Source organism: Mesoplodon densirostris, chromosome 1, assembly GCF_025265405.1.
Source record: "Mesoplodon densirostris isolate mMesDen1 chromosome 1, mMesDen1 primary haplotype, whole genome shotgun sequence".
Classification (NCBI taxonomy): Eukaryota; Metazoa; Chordata; class Mammalia; order Artiodactyla; family Ziphiidae; genus Mesoplodon; species Mesoplodon densirostris.
This window is the reverse complement of record NC_082661.1, coordinates 9,242,501-9,269,866: the sequence shown is the minus strand read 5'-3', so window position 1 is coordinate 9,269,866 and position 27,366 is coordinate 9,242,501. Positions and strand designations below refer to the sequence as shown.

Below are 27,366 nucleotides of genomic sequence, written 5' to 3'. Positions count from 1 at the left end.
AACAGTTTCTAGTAATTTCTTCCAGAAAAAAATTCAATGTTTGCAATTGCACCATATTCTGCTTAAAAATGTCGGAAATGTAAAACCGCAGGCACATTTTCTCATTGGTAAAATGGTGGGTTTGTGTGAACCGCACCGCCCCCCAGCTTCCGGGGGCAGCTCCGCTCCCGTCTGTTTCATCTGCTGTGGGTCTGTGTTTGCCTTTATGAGATGGAGCCTCATGGCTGAGGGAAGCAGCACGGTGATAATGTGCGAGGGCCCTTCCAGCTCCAAAGCTCACCTTCCAAGAACATACGCCACCCCAATATGGACAGGTCCCTAGCCTGCCCTGGAGGAGATGGGGGTGTCCTGTGGTCACTCGGTGGGGGAGGGAGGGTTGCAGACAGAGGCTGGATTTGGATTGTGCCTCCGAATTAGTGGGAGAGTCAGCAGCCCTTCCAGGCAGAGGAGCGAAGGCAGAAGTCCACAATGAGTGTGGTGTCAAGTGACAAAATCACTCTGGAAAGTTCTTTCTTTATTTTTTTCTTTTAAAAACTACTTTTATTTTATTATTATTTTTAACATCTTTATTGGAGTATAATTGCTTTACAATGGTGTGTTAGTTTCTGCTGTATAACAAAGTGAATCAGCTATATGCATACACATGTCCCCATATCCCCTCCCTCTTGCGACTCCCTCCCACCCTCCCTATCCCACCCCTCTAGGTGGTCACAAAGCACGGAGCTGATCTCCCCGTGCAATGCAGCTGCTTCCCAATAGATATTTTACATTTGGTAGTGTGTATATGTCCATGCCACTCTCTCAGTTCATCCCAGCTAACCCTTCTCCTCCCCATGTCCTCAAGTCCATGCTTTACCTCTGTGTAATTACTCCTGTCCTGCTCCTAGGTTGGAAATTCTTTAAATCAGCCTTAAGTGTAGTATCCATGCCATGGTTATCTGCTACTTGGGAGACCGACATGTCATCTCCCAGCAAGCCCAGCTTGGGCACAAGGGTCTTCCTGGGGTTTGGAGCAGAGTGCCATCACGAAACAGTAGGTTGGCATTGGGGGGGGCGCTGGGGGTATAAAGAAGACAAAACTTGAAATCCTAGAGTCACACTCGACTTTGCTCTGATTCTCACTTGGAGAGGAGCATAGCAACAAGACTTTGGAAGCAAGAACAGGGTCAGGTCTTGGATCCCACACTCCGCCCAGGCATGAGCTCAGGCAGAATCAATCTCTCTCACTCTCCAGTTATTGGGGAATATACTTAGGTTGCATATATATACATGATGCAATTCACAGGTCCATTGGGAAGCCAGTCAGCCCTCCTCGGGGTCATCTACCCGGAACAATTCAACTATTAAAAATTCTTACGGGTCCTGGATTTACCCTTACAGTAAATGGTGACAATTCTTTGGTTTTCCAAATGTCAAATTTATTTCACCTAACTTATTTCCTATACTGAAAGCCAATGAAAAAAGGGGCACATATTCCAAATTTTACTTGACATATTACCTACCTAGAAGGGGTCAGGGGGTTTTCTTAGTTCTATCGCCATTTCTACTTAAGGTGCTGTCTCCAATGTCTGAGATTTACAACTAATTCTGATAAAATTTCAGTGGAATCAGGATGGTTATGGCTGTTTTTCTTTGATGGAGAACCAAACATGTGACTTGAGTGAATACTTGCCTTTTATTACCCATCCCTGTCTGTAAAATATCTGGTTTATGTGCCAAGAAAAGTATAAACATATGGCAAAGGATTGGTTTTTCAGTAACTTGGTTTAAGCCAGAGGGGGAAAAAAATCCCATCCTGACACTATTTATGAAACAATTAATGTTGTCAACAGCCTTTCCACCTGCTGAGTTACGCACAGCCATCTAGACTATGATGACTCCAAGAAGTGTCAACAATTCTAATATGAACTGTTGAAGCAAGTCCATTTGAAAGGACTTATTTCTACAACTTATAAAATGTGATGATAGATTGCTCTCCAACTGTAGGGTACAAAAGATGCCTTATTCTCCAGTAAAAGCCCTCATCATAAAGCTAATGTCAAGATTACAAGCAACCATGATGTGCCAGGCATTTCCACAAATAGTATCTCACTGAATCCTAACAACTAGGTGAGGTGGGTATTATTACTGTTAGCCACGTTATAGCTGAAGAAGCTAATTCTCACTGAGGTAAAGTAACTTGTTCAAGGTCACATTTAGAGACTGAACGAGGATTTTTGTCTTAAGTCAGATTGGGCTGCTATAACAAAAGCCCATGCACTGAGTGGCTGAAACAACAGAAATTTATTTCTCACAGTTCTGAAGGCTTGAAGTCCCAGATCAAGGTGAGGGCATGGTCGGGTTCCGGTGAGAGCCCCCTTCCTGGCTTGTAGACAGCTGCCTTCTCAGCCATGTCTCCACATGGGGGAGAAGGAGAGAGAGAGATAAAGAGAGAGAGGAAGAGGGTTCTGGTCTCCTTCTCTCCATACAAGGGCACTAATCCCATCACTGGGATGGGATTTGACCTTACCCAAACCTAATTATCTCCCAAAGGCCCCACCCCTTAATACCATCACATTGAAGGTTAGGGCTTCAACATACGGGGAACACAAACATTCAGTCCATAGCAGATTTCAAACCTGATCTTTGGGACCTAAGGGACTATGCGTCTCACAGCAGGTCAGCCTGAGGGGCATAAGCTGAACCTCATCTAAATAAATCAGGTATTTCAAAATTACCTTGTTTAAAAATCAGAGTCTCAAAACCAGTTTTTAAAAAGGCAAAATACCATGGAACACTTCTGAAAACTGTTTGGCACTTCCATGTAAACTTAAACATAATCCTACCCTGTGGACCCAGCAACTCCACTCCTGAGCACTTACTCAAGAAAAATGAACACATATGTCTACACAGACTTACACAAAAATATTCATAGCAGCCCTAACCTGGGAGCAACCCAAATATGAATCAACAGGTGAATAGATAAAGAGTGGTGTACTAGTCAGCAAGAAAAACAAATGAGCTACTGATACCGGCAACAATTTGAATCAACGTCCAAAACATTCTGCTGAGCCAAAGAAGCCAGACACAAAAGAATAGATATCGCATGAGTCCATTTATATGAAATCCTAGAACGGGCAAACTAATCCATAGTGACAGAAAGAAGGTCAGTGGTGGCCTGAGGCTGGGGCAGGGAGGGCAACTGCAGAGAAGCAGCAGGGAACTCTCTGGGCAAATGGAAATGCTCTCTTGACATGGTGGGGCTTACACGGGTGTATGCATTTGACAAAAGTTATCGAACTGTACACTTTAAATTGCTACATTTTGATGGTATGCAAATTGTACCTCAATAATGACTTTTCAAAAGGCAAGATAGGGCCTCCCTGGTGGCGCAAGTGGTTGAGAGTCCGCCTGCCGATGCAGGGGATACGGGTTCGTGCCCCGGTCTGGAAGGATCCCATATGCCGCGGAGCGGCTGGGCCCGTGAGCCATGGCCGCTGAGCCTGCGCGTCCGGAGCCTGCGCGTCCGGAGCCTGTGCTCCGCGACGGGGGAGGCCACAACAGTGAGAGGCCCGCATACCGCAAAAAAAAAAAAAAAAAAAAAAAAAAAAAAGGCAAGATAGAATGGAACATTGAAGAGAACATAGTTCTCCAGGTGAGAGGACCTGACTTCATCAGCCCTGGAATTTCACAGCATTCGAATGTATTGCTTCATCCCTCCGTGCCCCAGCTTTCCATCCATCAAACAGAGATGAAGATGCTAAGGCTGTGCTGGGGAGGACTGGGCTGCACAGAAAGAAACCTTAAGCAGATTTCCTGAGATGCTTACAACACTTCTGCTTAGACCCGTTTGGCTAAAATCTGATTGCATGGACACTCCTAGCTGCAAGGAAGTCCTTTAGTCCAGGCAGCAAAGTGCCCTCTAAAAACTGGGGTCTCTTACCAGGAGGAGGGGAGAAGATGCTGGGAGAGGCCTCCAGCAGCCTCCGCCCCAAATACAATCTGAGGATCTTTCTGAACAACCCGAGGATCCAAAGACATCCACTCAAGCTGTTCTGTGGAGCTCAGAGCACATGGTTACCAATATTGGTTATTGATAGGATCTTCATTGATCAGATATTGTTGATTATTCCTCCTTCTGAATGGAATGTTTTCTATGCAAAAGCTGTCACTTTAGAATTCCACTAAATAGCACTACTGCCTTTGCACAAAACTTGCATTACTCTCCCAGGAGTCAGAGTTCCTGGGAGGTCCATCAGTTGGTCAAGTCTAAGTCTCATGTTAATAATTATTAAAATAATAATAAATAGGGAATTCCCCAGTGGTCCAGTGGTTAGGACTCGGCACTTTCACTGCTGGTGCCCAGGTTCACTCTCTAGTAGGGAAACTAAGATCCTGCGGCCAAAAACAGCAAGAATAATAATAGTAAATATTATACTAATGATCATAGCACACATTAATGAGCCCATATTGTGTTCCAGGCTTTGTGCCAAGGTTTTCATACTCATGTTCTCAGTTAATCCTCTCCACACCACCTCAAGGTTGTGTAGTGGACGTTTGCTGTGTCTTGGCCACAGAGCGTGGGAACACCAGCCTCATACAGGGAACTCGCACCATTGCACAGATCTTGGAGGTGGAGACAGAGGCTCACTTCTGCTCAGAAGCTACCGAGGTGGGGCAAACCTATCTCCCCACCCCTGGCAGCACGAACATGGCTTGTGACCTGGACTTGATCAATCTGATGCTCCTGCCAGGACTGTGCATCTTGGGAGGAAGAAGGACAGTTAACTGGTTGTTCCCAGCAGAGGCCGGTGGCCATGCTGGTGAGGTCCTATGCTGGTCGCTTCGGCAGCAGCCAGCTCCAGCTAGCAAGTTCTGGCAGGACTTTGTGTTCGCTATGTCTAGATTCCTTTGGCTGCCGCTTTTTTCTGAGTCAGGTCTCCAGCCTTCCCAACTCTTCTTGAATAGGCCCATGTCCTTGCAAAGAATTTCTTTCTGCCAAATCCCACCGCCACGTCTGTTGGGGCCCACCCTGAGCTAGTGCCTTGGGGTGCTGGCTGTCCCCTCTGTGATGAGGCACAAGACTGGCCCCCCTCCCCTTGCCTGAGCCCAGGGTCTCTCAAATTCTCTGTGAAAACAGCTGCCTCACTTTCTGTTCCCAGTCTCTCTCCTTATCAGGGCCCCAAATCAGTCACGAGACAAACGTCTCTTCTCTCATCGTTCTTTCAAGGTAAATAAAATGGAATTCTTGCTCATCCTTTGCCAAAAAACAAAACAAACAAAAAACCAAAAAAATTCCAACTCCATCTACATAAACTTAGTAAAAGAGAGACCACCGGGGTCACTAGTTTTAAAATGAGCCAAATCGTAAATCCCACTGTACATTTATCTAGGAACTACCATGCTACCAAAATAGTAAATACTCTGCACACAGATGAACCCACTCTGGTTAGTCTATCCTCAGACAGACTCTGCAGGGGGTAGACTCATGCACTGTTGGACTGAGCTGGCTGGTCTTGTCAGAGCACAGCCAATTAACTTATTCTCAGCCATCAGCTTCGCCATTCAGTGAATTTCCAATCTACTATTGTTTGTTCAAATAAACTTATTTAAATTTATCTGACAGTCATTTTGTCCTTAGATTTCAAAGCAAATTGATGCCTAATAGAAACCCACACTCACTCTTTTGTGTTCATTTTGTGATTTGTTACAAATAGCGTAAATACTTTGTGCTCAAAATACTTTCCTTTAAATGTTTCATTTCAAATGCACTTTGCTGTTTTTAAAAAAATTTTTTTCTGATTACAAAAATTATATTTGCTTAATGTAGAGAATTTGAAAATTATGCAAAAGTACAAAGTCTAAAATAAAATTACCCTTTATCTCATCATTAAAAAAATAACTGTGTAAGTTTTATTATATTTTTAGTTTCTTTTCCTCCACGCACACACACACACACACACACACATGCACACACAGTGTTTTTTGAAAATTGTGTCCATATTGTGCTTTGTAACATAATAGTTTTGATTAAGATTATATCATAAGAACTTTTCCTTGTCATTAAATAGACTTCAAAAATACCTTTTTTTTCTTTCTTTTTTGGGGGGGCGTGCTGCGCAGCTTGTGGGATCTTAGTTCCCCGACTAGGGATCGAACCCAGGCCCTCGGTGGCAAAAGCGCAGTGTCCTAACCACTGGACCTCCAGGGAATTCCCTCCCAAACACCATTTTTGATGGCTTATGTGACATTCCATCACATATAGGTATGTTTGCCTGTACCCAACTTATTTAAGCATTTGCTTTTTTAGATCATATTGTATTACAAATAACAGTGGAATGTATATCTGTGTGTGTGTGTGTGTGTGTGTGTGTGTGTGTGTGTTTAAGCTTATAATGATTTCTTTAGGATATATTCTAAAGGGAACCTATTGGCAGAGGTTCAAACTTTTTAAAAGTTCTTAATCATACTGACAAATTATTTTCTGGAACACTTATACTGATTTATGTCCCAACTGTGATATAAGAATATTTCTCTTCATCTTTGCCAGCACTAAATATTCTCTTCCTCTTAGTTTTGTTAATTTAATAATAATAAAGTATTTCATTGCTGTTTTAATTTGCATTTATTTGTTTGATAGAGAGTGTCACCCCTAATCAGTTCATTATGTCTGAGACTTGCTGATTACATTCTTTGCCTAGATCTCTGTACTGGTTAAATATTTTTGTAATGATGCATAAATACTTCTTACACATTAAGAATATTAACTATCATATTTACCGCAAAGAATTTTTCTGATTGCTTTTTTGTATTGATAGGCATCTTTTGGTTGCATAATGAGGCCATATATCTTTTGAAAAGGCCTAAACTTCTCATCTGATAATAAAAATAAATGCAAAATAAAATAAAAATAAATGACGATATACAGACATTCCATTTACAGAATCTGTCTCTTTCATTGAGCATGTAGAGGCTTAACTGTACAGGTACAGAACTAACTTCTAAACTGAGGCAATCTTTACGAAAGGCACGTAACTCAGCTAGATGTCCACAGTGGCCTTTTTTCAGAACTTTCCCTGTGCTTCCTTGTGGTTACAGTTTCCTTCCTCTCCACTCCTTTCTGATGGCCTTTGATCTACATAAATTCCTCTCCCTCACCTTTTCCCTGCATTCAGGAAAACTTTCTGCTTCTCACCTGTTAAATAACTTCTGACAGACAGGAAAGAGAGGACACTTGGTCAGGTTGACCGGGGTTCAAATCCTGGATTTGCTGCGTATCTGCTGTGTGACCTTTGGCCAGGTCTCCAAGCCTCAGTCTCCTTGCCTGTAAAGCAGGGTTACTTTGAGGGTTAGGATCAAGGTCAAGTTCAGCCAGGCACCCAGGAGCTCAGTAAGCAGCCCCTACTATGATTCTGGCTTCCTGAGCTACATGTCCATCTCTTTTCAAGATCAGGGAAAAGATGTACCAATATCGTTTCTCATTCTACTTCCCTGGTTCCCCTGCCTCATACCTATTATTAATTAGCGGGTAACTCAACAGAAGAGTTACTGGTACGATTCTTACACTATGTTATTAGAAGTGAAGTTTTCTTGTATTATTTAATAATGATACTTTTTTGCTATTTTTAAATAATGGAAAATGTGTGAACTGTGCCTCTCCTTACTGCCAGGTGCTCTATTACTGTAAATTGTAAAATAACATTTTAGTGAGTAATATTCCTTCTTCAGATCATACATCAAATATATGTCATCTTCATTGTTTAATCGACACTTTATTCCCCCTATTAAGATACAAGCAGAAATAAATTTCACTTCCTCCCCTGTAGATGCAATTTCATTTCAATCACACGTGTCAGTGGGAGCAATAAAGCATCAATTAAGCAATGAATTCCTGACAAATCCATGGCATTTGATGCGTAATTGCCCCCCTCCAATCTCATTTTCCTCAAGGCCAAGGCTTCCTGGACCACTTATGTTCCAAGTTTCACCCTCTAAAATCCAGCAGGAGCTTCCCGCCCCTCTCCCCCCAGGATGGGCATCTTGGATACAGTTCACCCAGAGGCAGCTGGGCTGGTGGGGCTCTTGTAATAGCGAATTAACGGCCTTGTTATTCAAATCAGGAAACCAGGTCTCAGGGAGGCAATAGCCTTGCATGACCCCTTCAGTGTCTACCCCTCACCTCTGGGAATCCGAGCTGAGCCTGGAACTCAGGTCAGCTCGCTTTCCACCATACTAATTCTTGACTGTAGAGGCAGGGTGATTCCCTATGCAGAGGGAAGGAAGCAAGGAAGGAAGGAGGAAAGGAAGGAACTAGAAAAAGCCCGGGATGCCTGGGGTTGTATCTCAGAGAAGGCGGACTCCCTGGGAGATCCAGGGGTGGTGGGCACCTGGCTGAGAAGACTGTGCAGAGAGACACCCCTCTCTACGCCAAGTCCCCTGAGTCTGGGTGACATTCTGCGAACACGTTTGAGGGTCCCCTAGGTGCTGGGTTCCGTGCAGCCCCTGGAGACTGGATGACCCAGGGTTTCCAGCTCTCAGGCATCCTGGGGACAGCCGTGGGGCCGTGCTCAGTGCCAAAAGATGAATAAACCCAGTGTGTTGAGAGCCTGGGGGAGTCAGGGAGGGAGGGACCGACACAATAACACACAGTGGGCACTCAATAAAGAGTGTTAAACGGATTTCTAAAACCTGAAGCAGTGATTGCTTCACCACCAGAAGAGTTCGCAGACTGCCTTGTCTGGAAACCTGCCGCGGTGAAACTGCTACCTGGCCCTTGGGCTGGGTGGGCAGGCGATAGACAGGCTGGATGGCCACTGCTGATGATCCCAAGAATGTTAAATGTTTGGGGGCCTCTGCCATGTCCTCAACCCGACGGTGGCTCCTTTTTCAGGAAAGGCTGTCACAAGTGGACTGTGGTGTCTGGTGCTGGGGGTGGGAGTCGGGGTGAGTGGGCCACGCCTGTGGTGTCATTTAAGGGGATGTTTGATTCCACTCTCTGTTTCTGAAGAGCAATTTTCTGCAGAGACATGAAGAATAATAGGACAAACTTGTCTCATTTTGGCTCAGATTGCTCCAATTTTCCCACAATCTCGGCCCCTCTGTATCACCTGCCCCTACCTGCCTGTTTGGGCCACTTAATGCTCTGCCTTCGGACCTAATAGAGGCTGTTTGTTTGGCCTGGGCCCAAAGGCTAGACTTGTTTTCAGGACAGAAGCTGGAAGAAAAACCAACCTGGACATCTAAATCACAGCCAGGACTCATTACATAAATGATATATTTACACAATCGATCCCCTTTCTACTGGGTAATTAATTTGGCATTGAAACTCTTAACGATTGAATTGTCATATGTTTAAACTGAAATGGTTGCTACAAATTTCCCAAGACAAAAAGCAGATTGAGGAGAGGGCCTTCTTTTGTCCTCCACGTGGGGATGGACTCCCTTGTTTCAGCGTTCCCACCAAAGCAGGGCAGCATCTGATAGCCCCCCTAGGCCACACGTGGGAGGAACGTGTCTGTCTGCATGAGGTCCTTTAAGGGATGGACGGGCCTGGTGAGGAGTGAACTTAAATCCAGAAGCCATAGATTGGGATCCTGCTTTCACACACTGAGTGGGATGGTGCTGGTGCTCCAGCCAGACGCCCAGATCCTGCACACACACCGCCCGCCTTGCGCCACCCCTGCACTGCTTTGGGTGCTTCTGCTTCCACCTGCAAGCACGTGACTCTTTTTCGGCGGACTGCCTTGGGGCTCCCGGAGCCACTCTGCCCAAATGGCCAGATTTCTGGGAAAGCCTAGGAGTTTGTGTCCCCCGCATGGCAGCCTTGGCCAGACTGCCTGGAGGTGCAGGGACATGACAGGCTCAGCAAGCATCCTTGCCTCTGACAAGGACACTCTGAGGCATAACTGTCACTTGGGAGCTGCCCCCACTAGGGATCGGAACTGGGCCGGACATTGCACCTGGCTGGGCTTCCTTCCCTTCCGCTTCTGCTTTCTCTTCCCAGGTCCCCTGGGAACACCGCTTTACTCAAGAAATCCTTCCCTGAGGGTCCGCTTTGGGGGAACCCATCCAAGGATAACTGCTGTCTAGCTGAGGGACCTTGGCAAGCCTCTTGACTTCTCTGGCCCCAGAGCCATCACCTACAAAGTAGACAAAATAGTAGTGGTGATACCAATTGTAGCCAACTGCTGGCGCTTAGGGAGTGGGTGTCTGCAACCTCCTGGGCAGGCACTTCCACACACTGTCTCGTTTGATCCTCTCAGCAGCCCCAGGAGGAAGATACTCATATTATCCCCATTTTACAGATGGGGATATTAAAGCACAGAGCAGTTAAGCACTTTGTCGACATTCACATGGCTGGCAAGTGGCAGGGACAGGATTCAAACCCAGGCAATCTGGTGGCAGAGCATGCCATCGTCGCCCCTCCCTCATGCACTGGGCAGCCCACCCAGCAGAGCTATGGTGCAGATGAAGGAGAAGGTTATGAAGCAGTGGGTGAAGCAGAGGGCCTGGGGTCACCTCAAGACAGATGATGCTCGCCTTAGCATTCTGTGTCACCTTAGTCCCCAGGGGAGAGAGGGGAGATCGTCCAGGTCATGGGCGCTGCCACATTGCTCCTACCTCTGTGCAGACCTCACAGTCTTGCAGGGAGATGCAGCGGGACGCCTGCTCCAGCCAAATCCTGCAGCTTCTCCCGCCTCAAGAGGCTCCTGCATGGCTGGTGAACACCCCTCGCCAACACACACACAGCTTCCTGGAGTAGTCATGCTGGCCTGCTCCCTCTGTAAATTAAAAACACCTGTGCAATAAGGGCATAGAGGCTACATCTTAATGCCAACCAAGATTTGCTGAGAGAGAAAACAGTCCTGAGGTATCTGTACAACCTCAGGCCTCTCAGCTGGGTTAACAGAGAAGGTGATGGAGGGGATCTGATGGGCCAGGGAGCTCTTTGCTGGCTGCATCTGCGCAGATTCTCCCTGAGCCTCCAAACCCAGGCTACCTGTGAGGTATGACATCCCAAGCTTATAGCTTCACACTTGTAAGTATCCTCTATCAGCGACATGGTGGTGTAGTAAAAATTTAAGGGCATGGGCTGAAAGGTAAGGCACATGAAACACTGAGCATCGTGACTGGCTCCTAGTCTTTCAACACACATGCTACAAGTATCTTAGGGAGTTCTCTTTTGAATACACTTCAGAAAGAATCAGTCAAACTCTTTCCAAATTGACAGATCAATGGGAATGAGTTTTCAAGCTAGCCTAAGCAGAGAAGGGAAATTTAGTGTAAGGATACACAGAGCCCAAAGACAGAAATGCAGCCAGGTCTCAGGAGGTGAGTGTGACTAGGGATAAGAAAGTCACCAGGCATCAGGCCATCTCCTCTCTACTGGGCTTCTCTTTCTCCAGACCTGCTTCCTCCACTTCATTGTGCACGTGGCTAGTAAAACATGTCCAAACACTTCCAATCAATTGGCATTGTCATGTGCTACAAACATGGCTCCTGGGAATGGAGGATGGGGAGGGAGAGGGAAGGACAATTCCCAGCAAGGAGGTATCTCAATAAATTGAGATCCATTTCCTGCTGGGAGTGAGAGCATAAGGCTGTGGGCATAAGGGAAGGCAGCAGTGGCTTATGAAAAGAAGGCTCGGGCCTCCCTGGTGGCGCAAGTGGTTGGGAGTCCGCCTGCCGATGCAGGGGATACGGGTTCGTGCCCCGGTCTGGGAGGATCCCATATGCCGCGGAGCCGCTGAGCCTGCGCGTCCGGAGCCTGCGCGTCCGCAACGGGGGAGGCCACAACAGTGAGAGGCCCGCATACCGCAAAAAAAAAAAAAAAAAAAAAAAAAGAAAAGAAGGCTCTACAGTCGTCCCTCAGTAACCATGGGGGATTGGTTCCAGGACCCCCCTTGGATACCAAAATTTAAGAATGCTCAAGTCCTTTACATAAAATGGCATAGTATTTGCATATAACTATGCACATTCTCTGTATACTTTAAATCATCTCTAGATTACTTATAACACATAGTACAATATAAATGCTATATAAATAGCTAGAAATACAAAGTAAATGTTATGGAAATAGTTACAGGAGAACGGCAACTTCAAACTTTGCTTTTTGGAACTTTCTCCAAATTTTTTTTCTGAATATTTTCTATCCAAGATTGGTTGAGCTGTAGAGACCCAAGATGCAGAGGTCTGACTGTACTCAGAGGTCGTATCTCAGAATCCCACCCCTTCTGGCTTTGGGTCCTTGGGCAGGTTGGTCAACCTCTGCTTTCTCAAGTGTGGTGTTGCAGAAATGTAAGAAGATTCATTCAACACATGCCTAGTACAGCACCTGCCCTAGAGTAGGCACCCAGGACATTTTAATGAAAGGATGACGAGAAAAATGTCAGTCTTTCAATAAAGGCTTGCCCTGATCACTAGGCTTAATCTCTAGGTTTGGTAATCTGGGAATTAAACCTACAGTTGAAGTGTATAGTCACTCACTTCAAGCTGAGTGACTCTGCTTCAGGCTGAGTGTCAAGCAGGACTTCGCTCCTCATCAGGGGTTGGGCCCAGGTCTGTTTAGTCTGGGCCCCAAGATGAAAGGACAGCAGTTACCCCGGGGGGAATTCTCTCCATCTCTATGGCATAAAAGGGCTAAGTCCACTATACGAGCACATTTCAAGCCTCCGATTGGAACATGCCTGCTACCATCCCACTGGCCTAGGCAAATCAGGCTTGGCTAAGCCTGACAAGGGACAGCCAAGTACAACCATCAGCCTAAGGCCAAAAGCAAGTCTCCATATCAGTGGGGTAGGAAGTGAAATCTTCGCATGGATGGCTGACTTATTTTGAGCAGCAATTTAATCTGCTACATCCTCAAACCAGGTTTTCCTCTTATGTTCTCCCAATTATTGTATTTCCTCGACCTAAGGTATATATGCTTTTATATTTAACTTTTCTGAAATTGGGATATGAATGACAATTAGTGTGTACATTTAATGTAGTGACTTCTTACTTTTTTTTTGCCTAAAAACTGTTCTTAAATTGACGGTGCATTTCAAGATTGATACTGTCTTAGAATGGTGGAAATTCAGCAATTTATGATCATCTTCCAAGATATTGGAATCTCAAGCATGTTCAACTCTTCTCTCTCCCTGACTCCTGTGTCGAATTAGTTACCAGGTCCTGTGGCTCTGCCTTCTCAGTGAATCTCAAATCCAGCCCCTCTCTTCCATTCTCATGGCCATTTTCCTGGTTCAGACCTCATAACCTCTCCCCTAAACTGTAGCCATAACCTCCTGCCTGGTCTCCCAGGCACCAGACTCTGCCTGCTCCCATCCTGCCTCACTTAGATGGCAGATTTATCTTCATGGACTGCAGCTCTGATCCTACAGTGCTTTTGCTCCAAAGCCTTCTCTGGCTCCCCACTGACACAAGAATATCCCAACTTCCTAGGCTGACATTAGGAGTCTCATGACTTGGACCCAACCCACCTTTACAGCTAACTCTTACTCCCACCGTCCCCTTCGTCACACACAGACTATGCTCTACACACAGCAAATGGGCCAGCCCCATCCTGCACCTGCAAGTCTCTGGGTCTTTGCACATGCTGTTCCCTCTACCTGGAATGCCTTCTCCTCCCGTCCCATCTGGGCTTGTTGAAATCATCTCCATCTTAAAGACCTGGATTCAATGCCACCTGCCTCTCCTCCCCCAACCATGAGACTTTCCAAGACTGCTGTTCCCCTTCCCCCCTGTGCCCTCTCTTCAGAATTCACCTCCACTTTCTCAGATCTCACCTGGTGCTTTCTATCTCTGTGCTAGCACTCATCCTGCTCCAACTTGACTTTAAGCTATTTGTGGCCTTTGTCTGACTCCTGCCCTAGCCAGTAAAGTTCCCAAGGAGAGAGCCCACATCTCAATCAAGCTTGTGCCCCTTTATGGGAGGTTTGACACATGGTAGTTGCTCCATACGTGTTTGCCAAATTGAATTCAGTTGTTCAGCATTTTAGCCACCCCATGTTGCAGAAAAACAGCATACACACAGGGAGTGTCAGCGTGCAAACCACACAGATCACAGGGTCCTGCATACTTCAGGTAATCAGTTTATCTGATCAATCATTATAGCCCTTTCAGAGTTTTAGAAAATGCTCACATCTTTCAGAGAGAAATCTTCAGAGATATCGTTGCTTTTGGACCGCCTATTTAGGAGGAAAACTGGGGTACTCATGTTCTGGGATGACTTCCTTCTGGCTGGCGTTCCGGAGAGAACCAGCCTCATGGAAGGTCATTTATGAACTGCAAGTGCGTGAATGTGCCCCTCTTTCAATTCTGTCTAATCTACAGGAGTTTTTCAGGGAGGTGAGAAAAGGGCACGACAAAATCACAGCGCTTTTGAGCTAGACCTGTCTAGCGCAACCCTTCACTTTATGGATGAGGAAACAAGGAGAATTGAGCTCTAGGGAGGTGACATGACTCAGACAAGCCACACAGGTGCCGGTGACAACCAGGATTGACTCAAATCCAGGCTTCAAGCACTTTTCCTGGGTTATGGAGTGAATGTTTATGTCCCCCCTCCACTCAAACTTCATATGTCAAAGCCCTAACCCCAGATGTGATGGAACTAGGAAGTGGGGCCCTTGAGAGGTGATTAGGTCATGAGGGTGGAACCCTCCTGAATGGAAGTGGTGCCCTTATAAGAGACACAGAGAGTTTCTCCTTCTGTCACATGAGGATACAGTGAGAAGATGGCCATCATAAAGCAGGAGGAGGGTCTTGCTAGAACCCTGATCTCAGACTTCCAGCCTCCAGAAATGTGAGCTATTAAGGCAGCAGATTATGGTATTTTTGTTAGGAGAGCCTGAACTAAGACACCCTGTCACCTCCCTCCTGCCCTCTGTCCACCCCATAACCTCTGATCAGCTATCACTTACTGAGTGTGGACTAGGCAGATATACCATGCGGAGCACTCCTCACACAGGACCTCATCTTGACCTCACAACTGCCCTGAGAAGTGGGCAAGATCATCACTGTGGTTCAGATGAGGAAACCAAGACTTAGGGATAAATACTTGCCAGAATTCACACAGCCCACGAGCAGCCAATTTGGGATCTAACGCAAGGTCTGTCTGATTCTAAACCTATTATTCTATGCTTCAACTGAATTCCCATTCCCTCTCAAGCCCATTATAACCTACAACAAAAGGAGAGAGTTTTCTTTCATGACCTCTCAGAAGAAATGTGAGCCCTGTGTAAAGACCTCAGCTCAATCTGGCCTGACTCAGCATTTGAGGGCCTCGTACTAATTTCTTTTTTTTTTTTTTTACACCCACCACCACCAAATAATTTCTTTGAAATCAGAATTAAAGAACATATGACAGTTGTGAAATGTATGTTGATTCTGTTACTTCTCATCAGTTGTACAATTAATCTAGGACAAATGACCAGATAAATTTTACATTATTTCTTCAGGACTGTGGTTTCTCGACGGCTTCAAACTTGGGATCTTCAAATGTGAAGTTAGGGAACGTATTCATGTCTGCTTCACCATACATTTGCTTAAGCTTAAAAAGCTCCCTGTCTAGGTCTCGCTGATACTCTGGGCCAGCACCAACAGGTCCTCCAGATGTCTGTCGCTTAGTTCTATATTCTCTAATCTTGTCCAAGAAGAGTTTCTCTACAGGATCAAGTTCCTTATTAAATGCCACTGCTGTAAAACCGATGTTCCTCCTCAAAGAGACCGAGACTGCAGACTGAATGACAGAGGTCAACCTGAAGAGCCTCTGAAGAATCATGGTGATTCGATTACCTCCCAGTCACCTTGCACTCGGTCCCGAGCGGCCAGAGCCACCGCCGCCACCTAATTTCTAATAAATGGATTTGAGCTGAGTTTTCAGGGAAGGTAAAGCCTTGGCAGACTGGATGAGGAAGAAGAAGCCAAGTTGCTCAATTTTTTTGAGACTTCATATTTTTGTTTATTTTCTGAAAAGGAATAATAAATATTCCTTTTTAAAAAAAAAGATTTTTCTGATGTGGACCATTTTTAAAGTCTTTATTGAATTTGTCACAATATTGCTTCTCTTTTATGCTTTGGGTTTTTTTGGCCGTGAGGCATGTGGGATCTTAGCTCCCCAACCAGAGATCGAACCCGTACCCCCTGCATTGGAAGGCGAAGTCATAACTACTGGATCGCCAGGGAAGTCCCTAAATATTCCTGATCATAGCCTCATGAGGAAGGTTGGGAGGTTAGGTGTGAAAGTGCTTTCCAAAGTGCAGCACATATTTAAGGCCTGGTTGGAATGACCTGTGCAGTTCTGGGTGCACAGGATCTCCTGTGGGACCCTCAGCTCTGACCCTATCCGGATCCTCAATTCCTTATTGTTATGGACTGAATTGTGTCCTCCTGACCCCATGAAATTCATATGTTGAAGCCCAATCCCCAAAGCAATCATATTTCAAGATGGGGCTTTGGGGAGGTAATTAGGTCCTGAGAGTGGAGCCCGCAAGAAGGGATTAGTGCCCTTATAAGATGAGACATGAGGCCTCTCTCTGCCACATGAGGATACATACAGCAAGGAGGTGACTGTCTGCAAACCAGGAAGAGGGCCCTCATCAGACACCAAATCTGCCAGCACCTTGATATTGGACTTTCCAGCTTTCTAGCCCTTCCTTCTCTGACAAATCCTTCAACTTATTCAAGTGACCTTTCCAGAACTTAAATCTGATCAGATCCTCTTGCTTCCTGTTGAAAATCCTTCCACTGACTTTGATGGTAATGACTATGCCACCTTCATGTGGTAGAAGAGAATTGATGGTTCAGGGAGAATGGGTCATTCCCCAGGCACTGAAACAAGGAGCACAGACTCAAAGAATATCGGAGCTGAAAGAGAGGCATCCAGCACAACAACCCTATGTGGACCATGGGGTTGGTCAAGGGGCTCAGCTCATATGGCTCCACTGAGGGCTGAGAGGGAAAAGCTCCCCCCTCTGGTGTGGAGAGACAGTTGCTCACACACAGAGACTGAGTCTGTGGTTCCTGTGTCCCTTGCTCCCTGCCTTCACCAGCAGAAACAGGAACTGAATGGGAAGAGGTGAGGGAGCCCCAAGTGGGTCACCGGGCCAGCTCCATGGGGCTCACAAGACAAGAGGCTTTGGAAAGACTGTACCTGTGCCTGGTTGCTGGGAGGTGGATTTTTAAATAACAACTTGATTGAGATACCATTTATGGATCACACAATCTACCCATTTAAACCATACACTTCAACAGGATTTAGTATAGTCACAGAATTGGGCAACCATCATCACAATCACTTTTAGGCCATTTTCATCATGCCCCAAACAGAGCTGGTACCCACTAGCGGTCACTCCCCATTTGCCCTCAATCCCCCAGCCCTAGGCAACCACTTTTTCACTTGTTGTCTCTATGAAGTTGCCTATCGTGGCAAAATTTCATATAAATGTAACCATACGATATGTGTTCCTTTTATGTCTGGCTTCTTTCACTTAGCATAATGCTTTCAAAGGTTCACCCATACTGTAGCATATATCACTATTTCGTTTCATTGCGGAGTGATATTCCATTGTATGGGTATACCCCGATTTTCTCTATTCATTCCTGGGATGTGGACTTTTCAGGGTAAGAATCCCTCTGGAACTTGACAAATCCAAAAATGACTGGATTTTCCTCTCAGGGAAGGACTAGACATGCAGCCACTCTAAGGACATTTTGTATCATTTTATATGATTGAGGACAGCATGGCTGTGGCCCATCTCCGAGGGCTGTGCAGTTTCTCAGAGTCACAGTCATTGGCCTAAGGGAGGGGTCTTTGGCGGAATTCCTGGCAGCACTGGAACCAGATGGGAGAGAACTTTCCAGGAAAGAGGGCCAGAGCACATGCAGCCTGGGGCAGTTTCCTCAGGACCACAACTGCAGGCTTTTGTCCCTTCTGTCTACAGGACCTGTAGGTCAGGAGAGTTGTCACCCTCAGGACCAATGCAAACCCTGGCTACGTTCATTGTGGGGAGCCTCCATGCCTGGGGGTTTTGCAGTCTTGGCTAGAAGCCTAAACAGTCCTTCCCATTCCACAGATAAGCAGGTGGACTATCCCAGGAAGCTGTTCCAAGAAGAAGGACCCTATGGAAGGAAGCAGAAGTTTTAGAGAATATGGAAATACTCCCTCCCCAGGAGCTCGTACTTGCCGACCTGTATGTGTGCATGTGTATATATGTGCTGTGCATGTGTGGTGGGGATGAGGAGGCAGGTGCCATCCTAAGCACCCTTTGCCAGACCTCATTCTTTTGGGAAAAGTCGGGTGTTAGTCACTAGCATCTCCAGGCCCCCTCTGCCCTCTTGGCTGCTTGTCCCCCCTGCACGGTGCTGCAGAGGCCCTGCTCTGCACAGCCCACCTGCCTTGGATCAGCCTGCGAGGGGGCCCTCCAGGGGTCCTGCTGCTGGGGCTCCTTTAGGTTTTGTAAAATGCGTCACCAAAGACCTCAAGTTCTCATTAAACCTTTTAAAAGCTGCTTTGGGGTATGAACAGGCTATCTGAAGGACCCTAATCAGCCAGGCAAATCCTCTGCAATGGAAACTGTGAGTCCGTTCATTCATTCACTCCTTCATTCACTCAAGCATTCAGGCATTAACAAGCGGTTACTGAGCCCCACTGGTTGGCCAACTGTGCTCTGAGTCCTGGGAAGAGGAATGAGACAGGCCCACCGTCCTTGCAGCAGCTCACATCTAGCCTGCAGTCACGATGGGAACCTAAGGGATCAGTTACAAGCAGGAACATAAAATGTGCCCTAAAACAGGGTCAGGAAAGGAGGGAGGGAGGGTGAGAGACAGGACCACTTCCTGTGGTGGCCGGGTAAAGATCAGCAGAGATCTGCAGGTGTTTCACTCTCTCTTTCTCCCGGAATCCAGAGAAAAAGTGCCTTTGTTCTCAAGCCAAAGCCAGGAAGGGTAAGACCACCGGGGTTTTATTTACTGATTTTATTTACTTGGTTTCACTGAGTCTTAGTTGCGGAATGCATGTGGGATCTCCTGACCAGGGATTGAACCCGTGTCCCCTGCGTTGGGGGCGTAGAGTCTTATCCACTGCACCACCAGGGAAGTCCCGCCGGGGTTTTAAATGCTTTGTGCCTGGACGGTGTTTTCTCCCGCGCAGCCAACAGGTTTGGTTTAGAGGATGTCCCATAGAGGGCGCTGTTTGCCTGACTTTGAATGCAGGTGCGGGCGCAAGTAAACCGAGGCAACACCACTCGCCAGGGCTGTGTCCGCGCCTGGGGCCTTATGTCCACGAGCTTTCTGGAAGTGGGAGGGGAAAAAAGATTTAATCTGTGTTTCTGGCTGTTCAAACCCAGCATCCCTGAAACTTAGGGGACGGGCTGGGGGTGCTGACACCTGAGCATCTCCTCTCTCCCTGGTCAAAACGCACACACAAAAGCCAGCGTACGTGCGCGCCCTGGGAGGGAAGACACCGGGAGAACTTGGGTAAAGAGAGTGAGGCTCCGGTAGCGGCGCCACAGGTGCAGGGACCGCTGTCCCAGAGGACTCTTTTCCCGCTAGCCTGCACCCCTCCCCATCTGGGTCTAGTCCCCTGTTGCAATCAGCCAAGAGACCACTTCCTCAGCCAGAACTTTTCGACGACGTCTGCTGAATGCTTCTTTTTCCTGGGAGGCCAGCAGCTTTTCTGCTTGTTTCAGCTTAAAGGCGGCTCCATGCGTCAGAACTTTGGCCAAGTTTGCACGCCTCTACCTCGAACGGGAGAGCTCCCAAAACGCGAGCGCGCACACACAGACACACAGGGGCCTCTTCGTCACACCCTCTGCCGCTTGGCCGGCGGGTATGGGCGCTGCCCACCGAACGGGTTTGGACATAGGCCCCTCGAGCTATTTCTGCAGTTGGAGAGAAAATAACTTCTGGGTGTCCAGCACCCAGTGTTGGGTGACCTTTGCCCGGTCTCCTCCTCTCTGGGAGCCTGTTTCTGTCTATAAAACCTGAGTGTGAGATCCACCCTGTTGGAATCTCAGGGCTGTAAATGGCTCCAATCAGATTTTTGGATGGAATAGCGTTTTCTATTCCAGTAAAGCCCTGTACAAACTCAAGGGAGTAATGAGAATGAGAATAATAATTGTTTATGAAAGTACCATTTACAATGCTTCCAGGTTCCCAAAGCAAATCAATATAGGGCTCACTACTGTAGGTGAATGTTTGGTGAAAGAAGCGTTAAATGTGCCCTTCGAGATTTGGTGGGGGAAGGTCTGAAGCCCCAGATTGGAAAATAAAACATACCCACTTCTCAACTGGGTAACCAAAGCGGTCGCGCCAGCCAATGCAGGGCAGCCTTGAGTTAGGTGAGGGCTTGATCTAACAAAAAAAAAAGGCGATGGTAAAGGAAGGGGCCACAAAAAGACCTCGGGTGTGTGGAAGCTCACAATGGGTGGAGGGGAGTGACGGCCACTTTTCCACCTTTCTCTGACCACGGAGCTGTCTCTTGGGAAAGGACCCCACAAGTAATTCTGGTTTATTTGATGCTTAAGTTTAGAGTCCTAGATGCCTGTCTTCCGGCTTTCTTGTGCAATTTGGAGAGTCGTTTTTAAAGTCCATGGAGTAGAGTAACTGTCCGCACAGCTCACAGGTCCAGCAGGTCCAGTTCTCTAGGGACTTGACGGCAGGCGGGACGTGCTGCGGTGTCGCTGCCAAAGCCGCCACAGAGGAAGGTACGCCATTGTGCCTTCGGTTCGCACTGCTCTTAAAGCGTTAGGCAGCTCCAAAGGCTGGCCAGAGAGACTTCCCGGGAGAAAATGCAGTCTTCGGGGCAGCGGGCTCAGAGTTGCTCGTCAAGGTTTGGGTCCCGGCGACCAGAGGAAAATAATGCCCTGCAGAGCGTAGCCGTCGGTGCCGAGATGCCGCTGCCCTACCGCCCCACCAAGTGACGCGCGGGCGTCAGCCTGTTCTGCGCGCACACCTGGGTGCGCAGAGAGACACAACCACTCCCGCTCTCCGGGGAAGGCTCACTCTTCGGTTTCCCAAGGCCAAAGGCCAAGGCCACGCGGATTTCTGAGACGGCTGACGCAGTGCAAGGACTTACACCCCGATTCCCTTCCTATCGACTAGATGGTGGGTGGGGAACTCAAATCTCCCTCTTCCTGGCCGCGCCTTTAGCAAGCTTTAGGGAAAATGCTGAGGTCGCTGGACCCGCAAAGAGTAGGAAAGTGCTGAGTTCACCGCGGGCCGGAGGCCGAGTCCTGCCTCCTGGGCCGGAGCTGCGTGGCTCTTCAGCTGAGTGGGGGCGTTGGGCCCCTGCCAAACCCCTGGGGGCGGGGAAGAGGCAGCTGCGAGCGCGGATAACCCCGAGGTGACCCGGGCGGGCCTGGACCGCCCCTTCCCCCTCCCGCGGGCCAGGAGGCTGGAAGCGGGTCCCCGAGCTGCAGGGGGGAGAGGGAGGCGAGGGCTCCAGGAGCCGCGGCTGTTAGTGCGCTCCGGCCGGGGGCGCCGCCGGCTCAGCGTCCCTAGCTCGCCTCCGGCGCTCGCCGGAGCGCTCCGAGTGCCTCTTTAGCAGGAGCCAATATCCTTTTGTGCTAATAGGCTTGTCCTCATTTGCTGCCTAATTGGACTATATAAAGCCAATAATAGGCGGGCTCTTATAGCCCGAAGCCAAAGCGCCAAAATCCGAGGGAAGGCGAGGAGGGGGCAGTGGCGGAGGCGGCTGCGGGACCCGGGCTCGGCTGCGCCTTCGCCTGCCTAATCCCATTTGCCATTGTACGCGCCCAATCGCCGTATACTCCCCGCATTTAACTTGGATGACATTTTGATTTCATCATTAGCATCCGGCGCCGGATTGACGCAGCCCCAAGCCGGGGACTGCTCTAGCCGCCTCCTCCCCGGGAGCTGCAGCCGCCGCCTAGCCGCCTCGCTCCCTCGGTGCCGCTACGGGGCCGCTCCCTGCCCCTCAGCACCCCTCCCCCATGCGAGCCAGCTCCGGCCGGGTCCTCACCCCGCCCTCCTGCCGTTGGATTTGCGCCCGGGGCGGCCCCCGACTTTGCGCCCTGTAGTTGAGTTCCGTTTATGGTCTGATTTCCGGCGCCCGTCTGCTCGCCCGGCCGCCTGCCCGTCCCGTTCCCTCCCTCCCGGGGACCCGGAGGAGAGGGGACAATGCCGGAGCCCGGGCCGGACGCCCCCGGCACCGCTAGCGCGCAGCCCCCGCCGCCGCCGCCCCCGCCTCCCGCGCCCAAGGAGTCCCCATTCTCCATCAAGAACCTGCTCAACGGAGACCACCACCGGCCGCCCCCAAAGCCGCAGCCGCCCCCACGGACGCTCTTCGCTCCGGCCTCGGCCGCCGCCGCCGCCGCCGCCGCCGCTGCCGCTGCGGCCAAGGGGGCCCTGGAGGGCGCCGCGGGCTTCGCGCTCTCGCAGGTGGGCGACCTGGCTTTCCCCCGCTTTGAGATCCCGGCGCAGAGGTTTGCCCTGCCCGCGCACTACCTGGAGCGCTCCCCGGCCTGGTGGTACCCCTACACCCTGACCCCCGCCGGCGGCCACCTCCCACGACCTGAAGGTACCGACCTCTCTTTGAACTTTCGTTGTCCTCCCTGCGCGCCTGTCCCAGCCCGGTCCGCGCTGCCTTCCACCGCAGCCCTGGGACCCCCGCACCCTCAAACGCGCTGTTTGGCAGGCTTCCTCCGTCCCCTGGCTTGCAACTCCTGCCCGCGCGCTCCGTTGCGCTGCTAGGGAATTCAATCCCACTTGGTGAGAAAAGAAATGGAGTTGGAGTCCGGGGCGCGGCGCTTCCCGGGAAAGTGGCCTCGGGCATGAATGGGGAGGCTTCAGGTAGCTGGGACTGGGGACCTGGCCTGGATGGAGGGAGTGACCCCGGCGGGCCCAAGCTGGAGGCGAATCTCCAAGGGCCCCCGGCGAGGGAACTGAGGGAAAGAAAGGAACCGGCCGTGCTGCTCACTCCGGGTCTCGCTAGCCTCTCCTCGGGAGAAGGTTGGATGCCAGGATGTGGCGCCCCTCTTCTGGCCCAGCCGGGAAGGAGGAGGCCCGCGGGAATGGTGAGGCCTCGAGGCCTGGGGCCCAGAGGCCGGCGCGGGTTGAGCCTGCCGCTCCCAGGCGCCAGGCCTCGCTGAAGGCTGTGTCCGTGTGCGTGTGTGTGCGTCCGTCTGTCTGTCTCTCTCCAGCCTCGGAGAAGGCCCTGCTACGAGACTCCTCCCCCGCCTCGGGCACCGACCGCGACTCCCCGGAGCCTCTGCTTAAAGCCGACCCGGACCACAAGGAGCTGGACTCCAAGAGCCCGGACGAGATCATTCTGGAGGAGAGCGACTCGGAGGAAAGCAAGAAGGAGGGCGAGGCGGCGCCGGGCGCGGCCGGGGCGAGCGTGGGAGCGGCGGCGGCGACACCGGGCGCCGAGGACTGGAAGAAGGGCGCGGAGAGCCCGGAGAAGAAGCCCGCGTGCCGCAAGAAGAAGACGCGCACGGTCTTCTCGCGCAGCCAGGTCTTCCAGCTCGAGTCCACCTTCGACATGAAGCGCTACCTGAGCAGCTCGGAGCGCGCCGGCCTGGCCGCGTCGCTGCACCTCACCGAGACGCAGGTCAAGATCTGGTTCCAGAACCGCCGCAACAAGTGGAAGCGGCAGCTGGCAGCCGAGCTGGAGGCGGCCAACCTGAGCCACGCCGCGGCGCAGCGCATCGTACGGGTGCCCATCCTCTATCACGAGAACTCGGCGGCCGAGGGCGCGGCGGCCGCGGCCGCGGGGGCCCCGGTGCCAGTCAGCCAGCCGCTGCTCACCTTCCCGCACCCCGTGTATTACTCTCACCCGGTGGTCTCGTCCGTGCCGCTGCTCCGGCCCGTCTGAGGCCTGAGAGGGGAGGAGGAGGGAGCACCCGGCCCCCTTCCCAGACCCCAGAGGAGACTGGGCCGAGCCGAGGGCGCAGAGACGTCCAGCGGCCTTCGGGAACCGGGGCTTCGGCGCGCGGCTCCGGCCTCCCCTCCCCCAGTCGGTAGCGTTTTGTAAGTATTTGCAATGCATTTTCGTGCAATTCACCCCTAATGGATTTGAGGCGCTTCCCCTCTTACTTTTGGTTTTGGTTTATATTAAGAGAAAGCAGGAAAAAGATAAAATTCCCAGGTCAAATATTTCGGCTGAAAGCGTTTGCAAAATGTGCCACCCTCCCCCACCCCCGCCCCGTTTGCCTTGCGCTGTGGCTTTTTGGTTTTATTTTTATGGAAGGAAAGTAAGCGCAAATCCTGAACCCCTCTAATTGATTCATTTTCTATAGAACTATTTTCAGAAGTCGAGAGAGAGAGAGAGAGAGAGAGAGAGACAGAGAGAGAGAGAGAGACAGAGAGAGAGAGAGAGAGAGAGAGAGATTCATGTTGTAGTACTTTTATTTCTGGATTTCTGGGTGTGGTTCTTCCTCTCCACTCCCAATCAGATATTCCCCAGTTTTCAGAACCTGAGCAGCCTCTCATAAGAACCCCGACTCAGGCCACTTTTCTCTCCCCGGCAGAGGTCTGTCGCAATTGACCTCTTCATCTCTCCTTTTTGGGACCGATGAATTTTCTAATTAAGTGTTTAAAGGGCAAAGACGAGGCAGCCCCAAATCAGACTTCTGATTATTGAAACAACTCCACATCTGGCCTGGTGTGGATGGTCTTATTTATTAGCAGCCTATATTTGGGGAATTTCATTCGTTGGTAAATTATTATTAATATTACCATTATTACTTTGTTCCCTATTTTGAGAGAATATTTCAATATTTAAAAAACCCTTATCTTTTATCCTCTCCACCTACAGTTTTGTAATGCAGTAACTGTTGTACTTTTGACCTGTGCAATATTGAACAAAATTTCCTGAGAGCCTGCTTCTTCCTCCACGGAGAGAAGCAGACGTCTTCAATGTATAATTCCGGTCATTCGTTTATGAGGAAGAAATTAAGAAGGGGAAAGGGGTGAAGGAAAGAAACAAGGACAGGTAGCAATGCTCAAAGGAGTAAGACAGGCACAGTGGAGCGCTTTAAGTGAAGGACAATCAATTTAGGAGAATTTTAACTTATTTGATAAATGTACAGATTTCTTGTAAAGTTCATCCTCAACTCCTCAGGGCTCCTTGCTCTGCCACGCAATCTGTCTTCTTTCTGTCGGCTACACCTGTTGTTCTGCGATACTTTGTCCCTCCCACCCATCTCCCTCACCTCTGCCCGGATTCAGTCGCTTTTTAAGAAGAAGAGGGAAAAAAATCACAAAATATTGTTACACTTAATGTTGTCGTGAAATGGAATTAATTAAAAAGAAAAGAAAAGCGAGGCATTTCCTGTTGCCAGAGTGTGTAACTTTGGACGATTTTCCCCAGAGCAGGTGTCTGCGAACTCTCTTTTGCCTCGCTCTCTGGCTGCCTCTGCAATGGCCGAGTCCGACCTGGACGCACATCCCTATAATCCAGGAGGCGGCGGAGACAGAGGCGGCTTTGTTCGCGACCAGATCCGCTCTCTCCGTACCGTACGCCCCTTGAAACGCCCTGTGAGCAAGGGAAGAATGCGGGGCGGAACGGGTGAGGACCCGGGTTTATCTAGTTCGCGGAATTGAGCGCAGCGACAGCCGCGAGCTCAGAGACCGCTGGTATTTCCGATCGCAGGGCAGCAGCCTCGCATTCCGTTCCCAGACCGCGGGGTCATTTGGGAGCCGCGAGCTTTTGGGCAGAACATCCCTGAGCGAGCACTCACTGGGCCTGAGCGGGGTCGGCTCCGGCTGCCTCTAGGGTGGGGGGAGGGAAGGAGGGAGTGAACTTGGAGTTTAGCTGCGGCCCGAGGCAAATCGCGATGTCCAGCTGGGAGAGGCCAGGCTGCGAGCGGGCGACCCCAGGGAGACCAACCAGCCCTAGGGACGGCGGCTCCCAGCTCCGGGACAGGGAGGCCTCCGCAAGCCTGGAGCAACTGTGGCTCCCGGGGCGGCTCGGGTGTGGGCGCGGTCATTGTGAGTCCAGTGCCGGGGAGCAGAGACCACCCGACTGCGGCGGCGACAACCGAGAGGACTTTGCCTCCTCCCGGCCAGATCCTTTTCTGTGCACCGCGCCCAAAGCCTCACGGGCGCAGGGTTTCTCTGAGCCCTGTACCCCGATCCCGGCAGCCGCCGGGAATGGTTCCCAAGCTCCTGCCGGGCGCCCGGCCTCCGCGCACCGGGTGCGCGGCCTGCCGAGCGCGGCGCTCCCGGAGCTGCTCGCGAGCGCGGGCCCGGAGGGCGGAAGCAGGTGCTTGGGCGCCCCTTGCCAACGCGGCGCGACTGCCTGCCCTAGGGCTTGTGGTCTGCACGCCCAGCTCCTGGCAGGACGCGTTTGAAGCTGGGGAGCCGAGAAAGGGGAGACGGCGAAGATCCCTGTGAGCACACCGCGGGCGCGTCCGCTGGGGAGCGCCTGCACGCGCTCCCGTTCCCTCTCCCAGAGCTTTACAGTTGCAGTTGCTCAAACCCAATCCACACGATTGATTCTTCTGCGGCTGAAACGTCAAGTGTCGTTTCCTATGGATGGGAAACTGCCTCCAAATAAACTGGCATGTGTAGTTATGGCAAAATTTAGCCTGGACCTCAGTGAAGATGGATCTCCCTTTATTTTCCTCTGGTTTGGGATAAAAACGAGGGCATGTGTCACAAATGAAAAATAAACAGAAATTCGGGGTCCAAATATGTTGTTCCTTGTGTTACCTGCAAACACAGTGATGCCTTTTACTGTTGGCAATACTAACTGCGAGACAGGCCAATAACAGCTCATAAAAAATAATGTTGCAATAGCAAACACGTTCTTAGATTTTACAGCCAGAACACCCTGTTATCAAACGCCAAGAAAATACTTCTTTACTTGTGTTTGGATTCTAGAAAATGGTTCTTGACTGACCTGGTCTTTACAAAGTCGAGAAATAACTGGTTCTCCACACGCACAGTTTGTTCTTTGTCCTGCTCCTGCAGCCTCCCTTTCCCTCCCTTTGAGGACCCCGTTGCCCTAGGCCGGTGAGTCCCTCCCAGGAGCCAAGGTGAAGCCCCGGGGGAGGAATGTAGCTCGGCCGTCGCCTGGGACTGGCGGTGATATGAACCTAGAAGCCTGCCCAGGCGGGAAACATCTGCTTTGCTCCCGTCGGCTGGGGGTCGTGGTATTTCTCACAATGCAAGAGACAGGGAGCACGGAAGCTGCTCCCCGAGCACGAAGCATCCTAGGCTCTACTGCAAGCCTTCGTGTCAGGAGAGGCCAAGACAGCACTTTGATGGAACTGTCACATCCCGAGACCTAGCCCGGGGCCATCTTCCCCCACACAGAGTGCTTCTCTAGGCGATGCCTCTGCAGGGATTGCCAGGAACTGCTGGACCTGCTCAGCAGAAGGGGCTATGTGACGGAGTGAGCGTACCTCCACTCAACTCCTCCAA

The 27,366-nt window shown here is 50.1% G+C and overlaps 2 protein-coding genes across 2 annotated transcripts; one reads left to right on the top strand and one right to left on the bottom strand.

Annotated features, from left to right (window-relative positions):
* Positions 1–15,351: 15,351 nt before the first annotated feature.
* Positions 15,352–15,813, bottom strand: LOC132489056 (ATP synthase-coupling factor 6, mitochondrial-like). The gene has a single exon (XM_060098026.1). It carries the CDS (start codon positions 15,755–15,757, stop codon positions 15,431–15,433), a length of 327 nt encoding a protein of 108 aa, XP_059954009.1. The 5' UTR covers positions 15,758–15,813; the 3' UTR covers positions 15,352–15,430.
* A 6,303-nt stretch (positions 15,814–22,116) lies between these two features.
* On the top strand, positions 22,117–23,812 carry HMX3 (H6 family homeobox 3). The gene is made up of 2 exons (XM_060097920.1): positions 22,117–22,516; positions 23,139–23,812. The coding sequence occupies exons 1-2, from the start codon at positions 22,117–22,119 to the stop codon at positions 23,810–23,812; spliced, it is 1,074 nt and encodes a 357-aa protein (XP_059953903.1).
* The last annotated feature ends 3,554 nt before the right edge of the window (positions 23,813–27,366 follow it).

What these genes read in the sequence shown, in the direction of transcription:
- LOC132489056 (XM_060098026.1), bottom strand. Translation starts at nt 15,757, where the DNA reads ATGATTCTTCAGAGGCTCTTCAGGTTGACCTCTGTCATTCAGTCTGCA.
- HMX3 (XM_060097920.1), top strand. Translation starts at nt 22,117, where the DNA reads ATGCCGGAGCCCGGGCCGGACGCCCCCGGCACCGCTAGCGCGCAGCCC. An exon ending in CCACCTCCCACGACCTGAAG is followed by an intron (nt 22,517 to 23,138) that starts GTACCGACCTCT and finishes GTCTCTCTCCAG; the next exon opens with CCTCGGAGAAGGCCCTGCTA.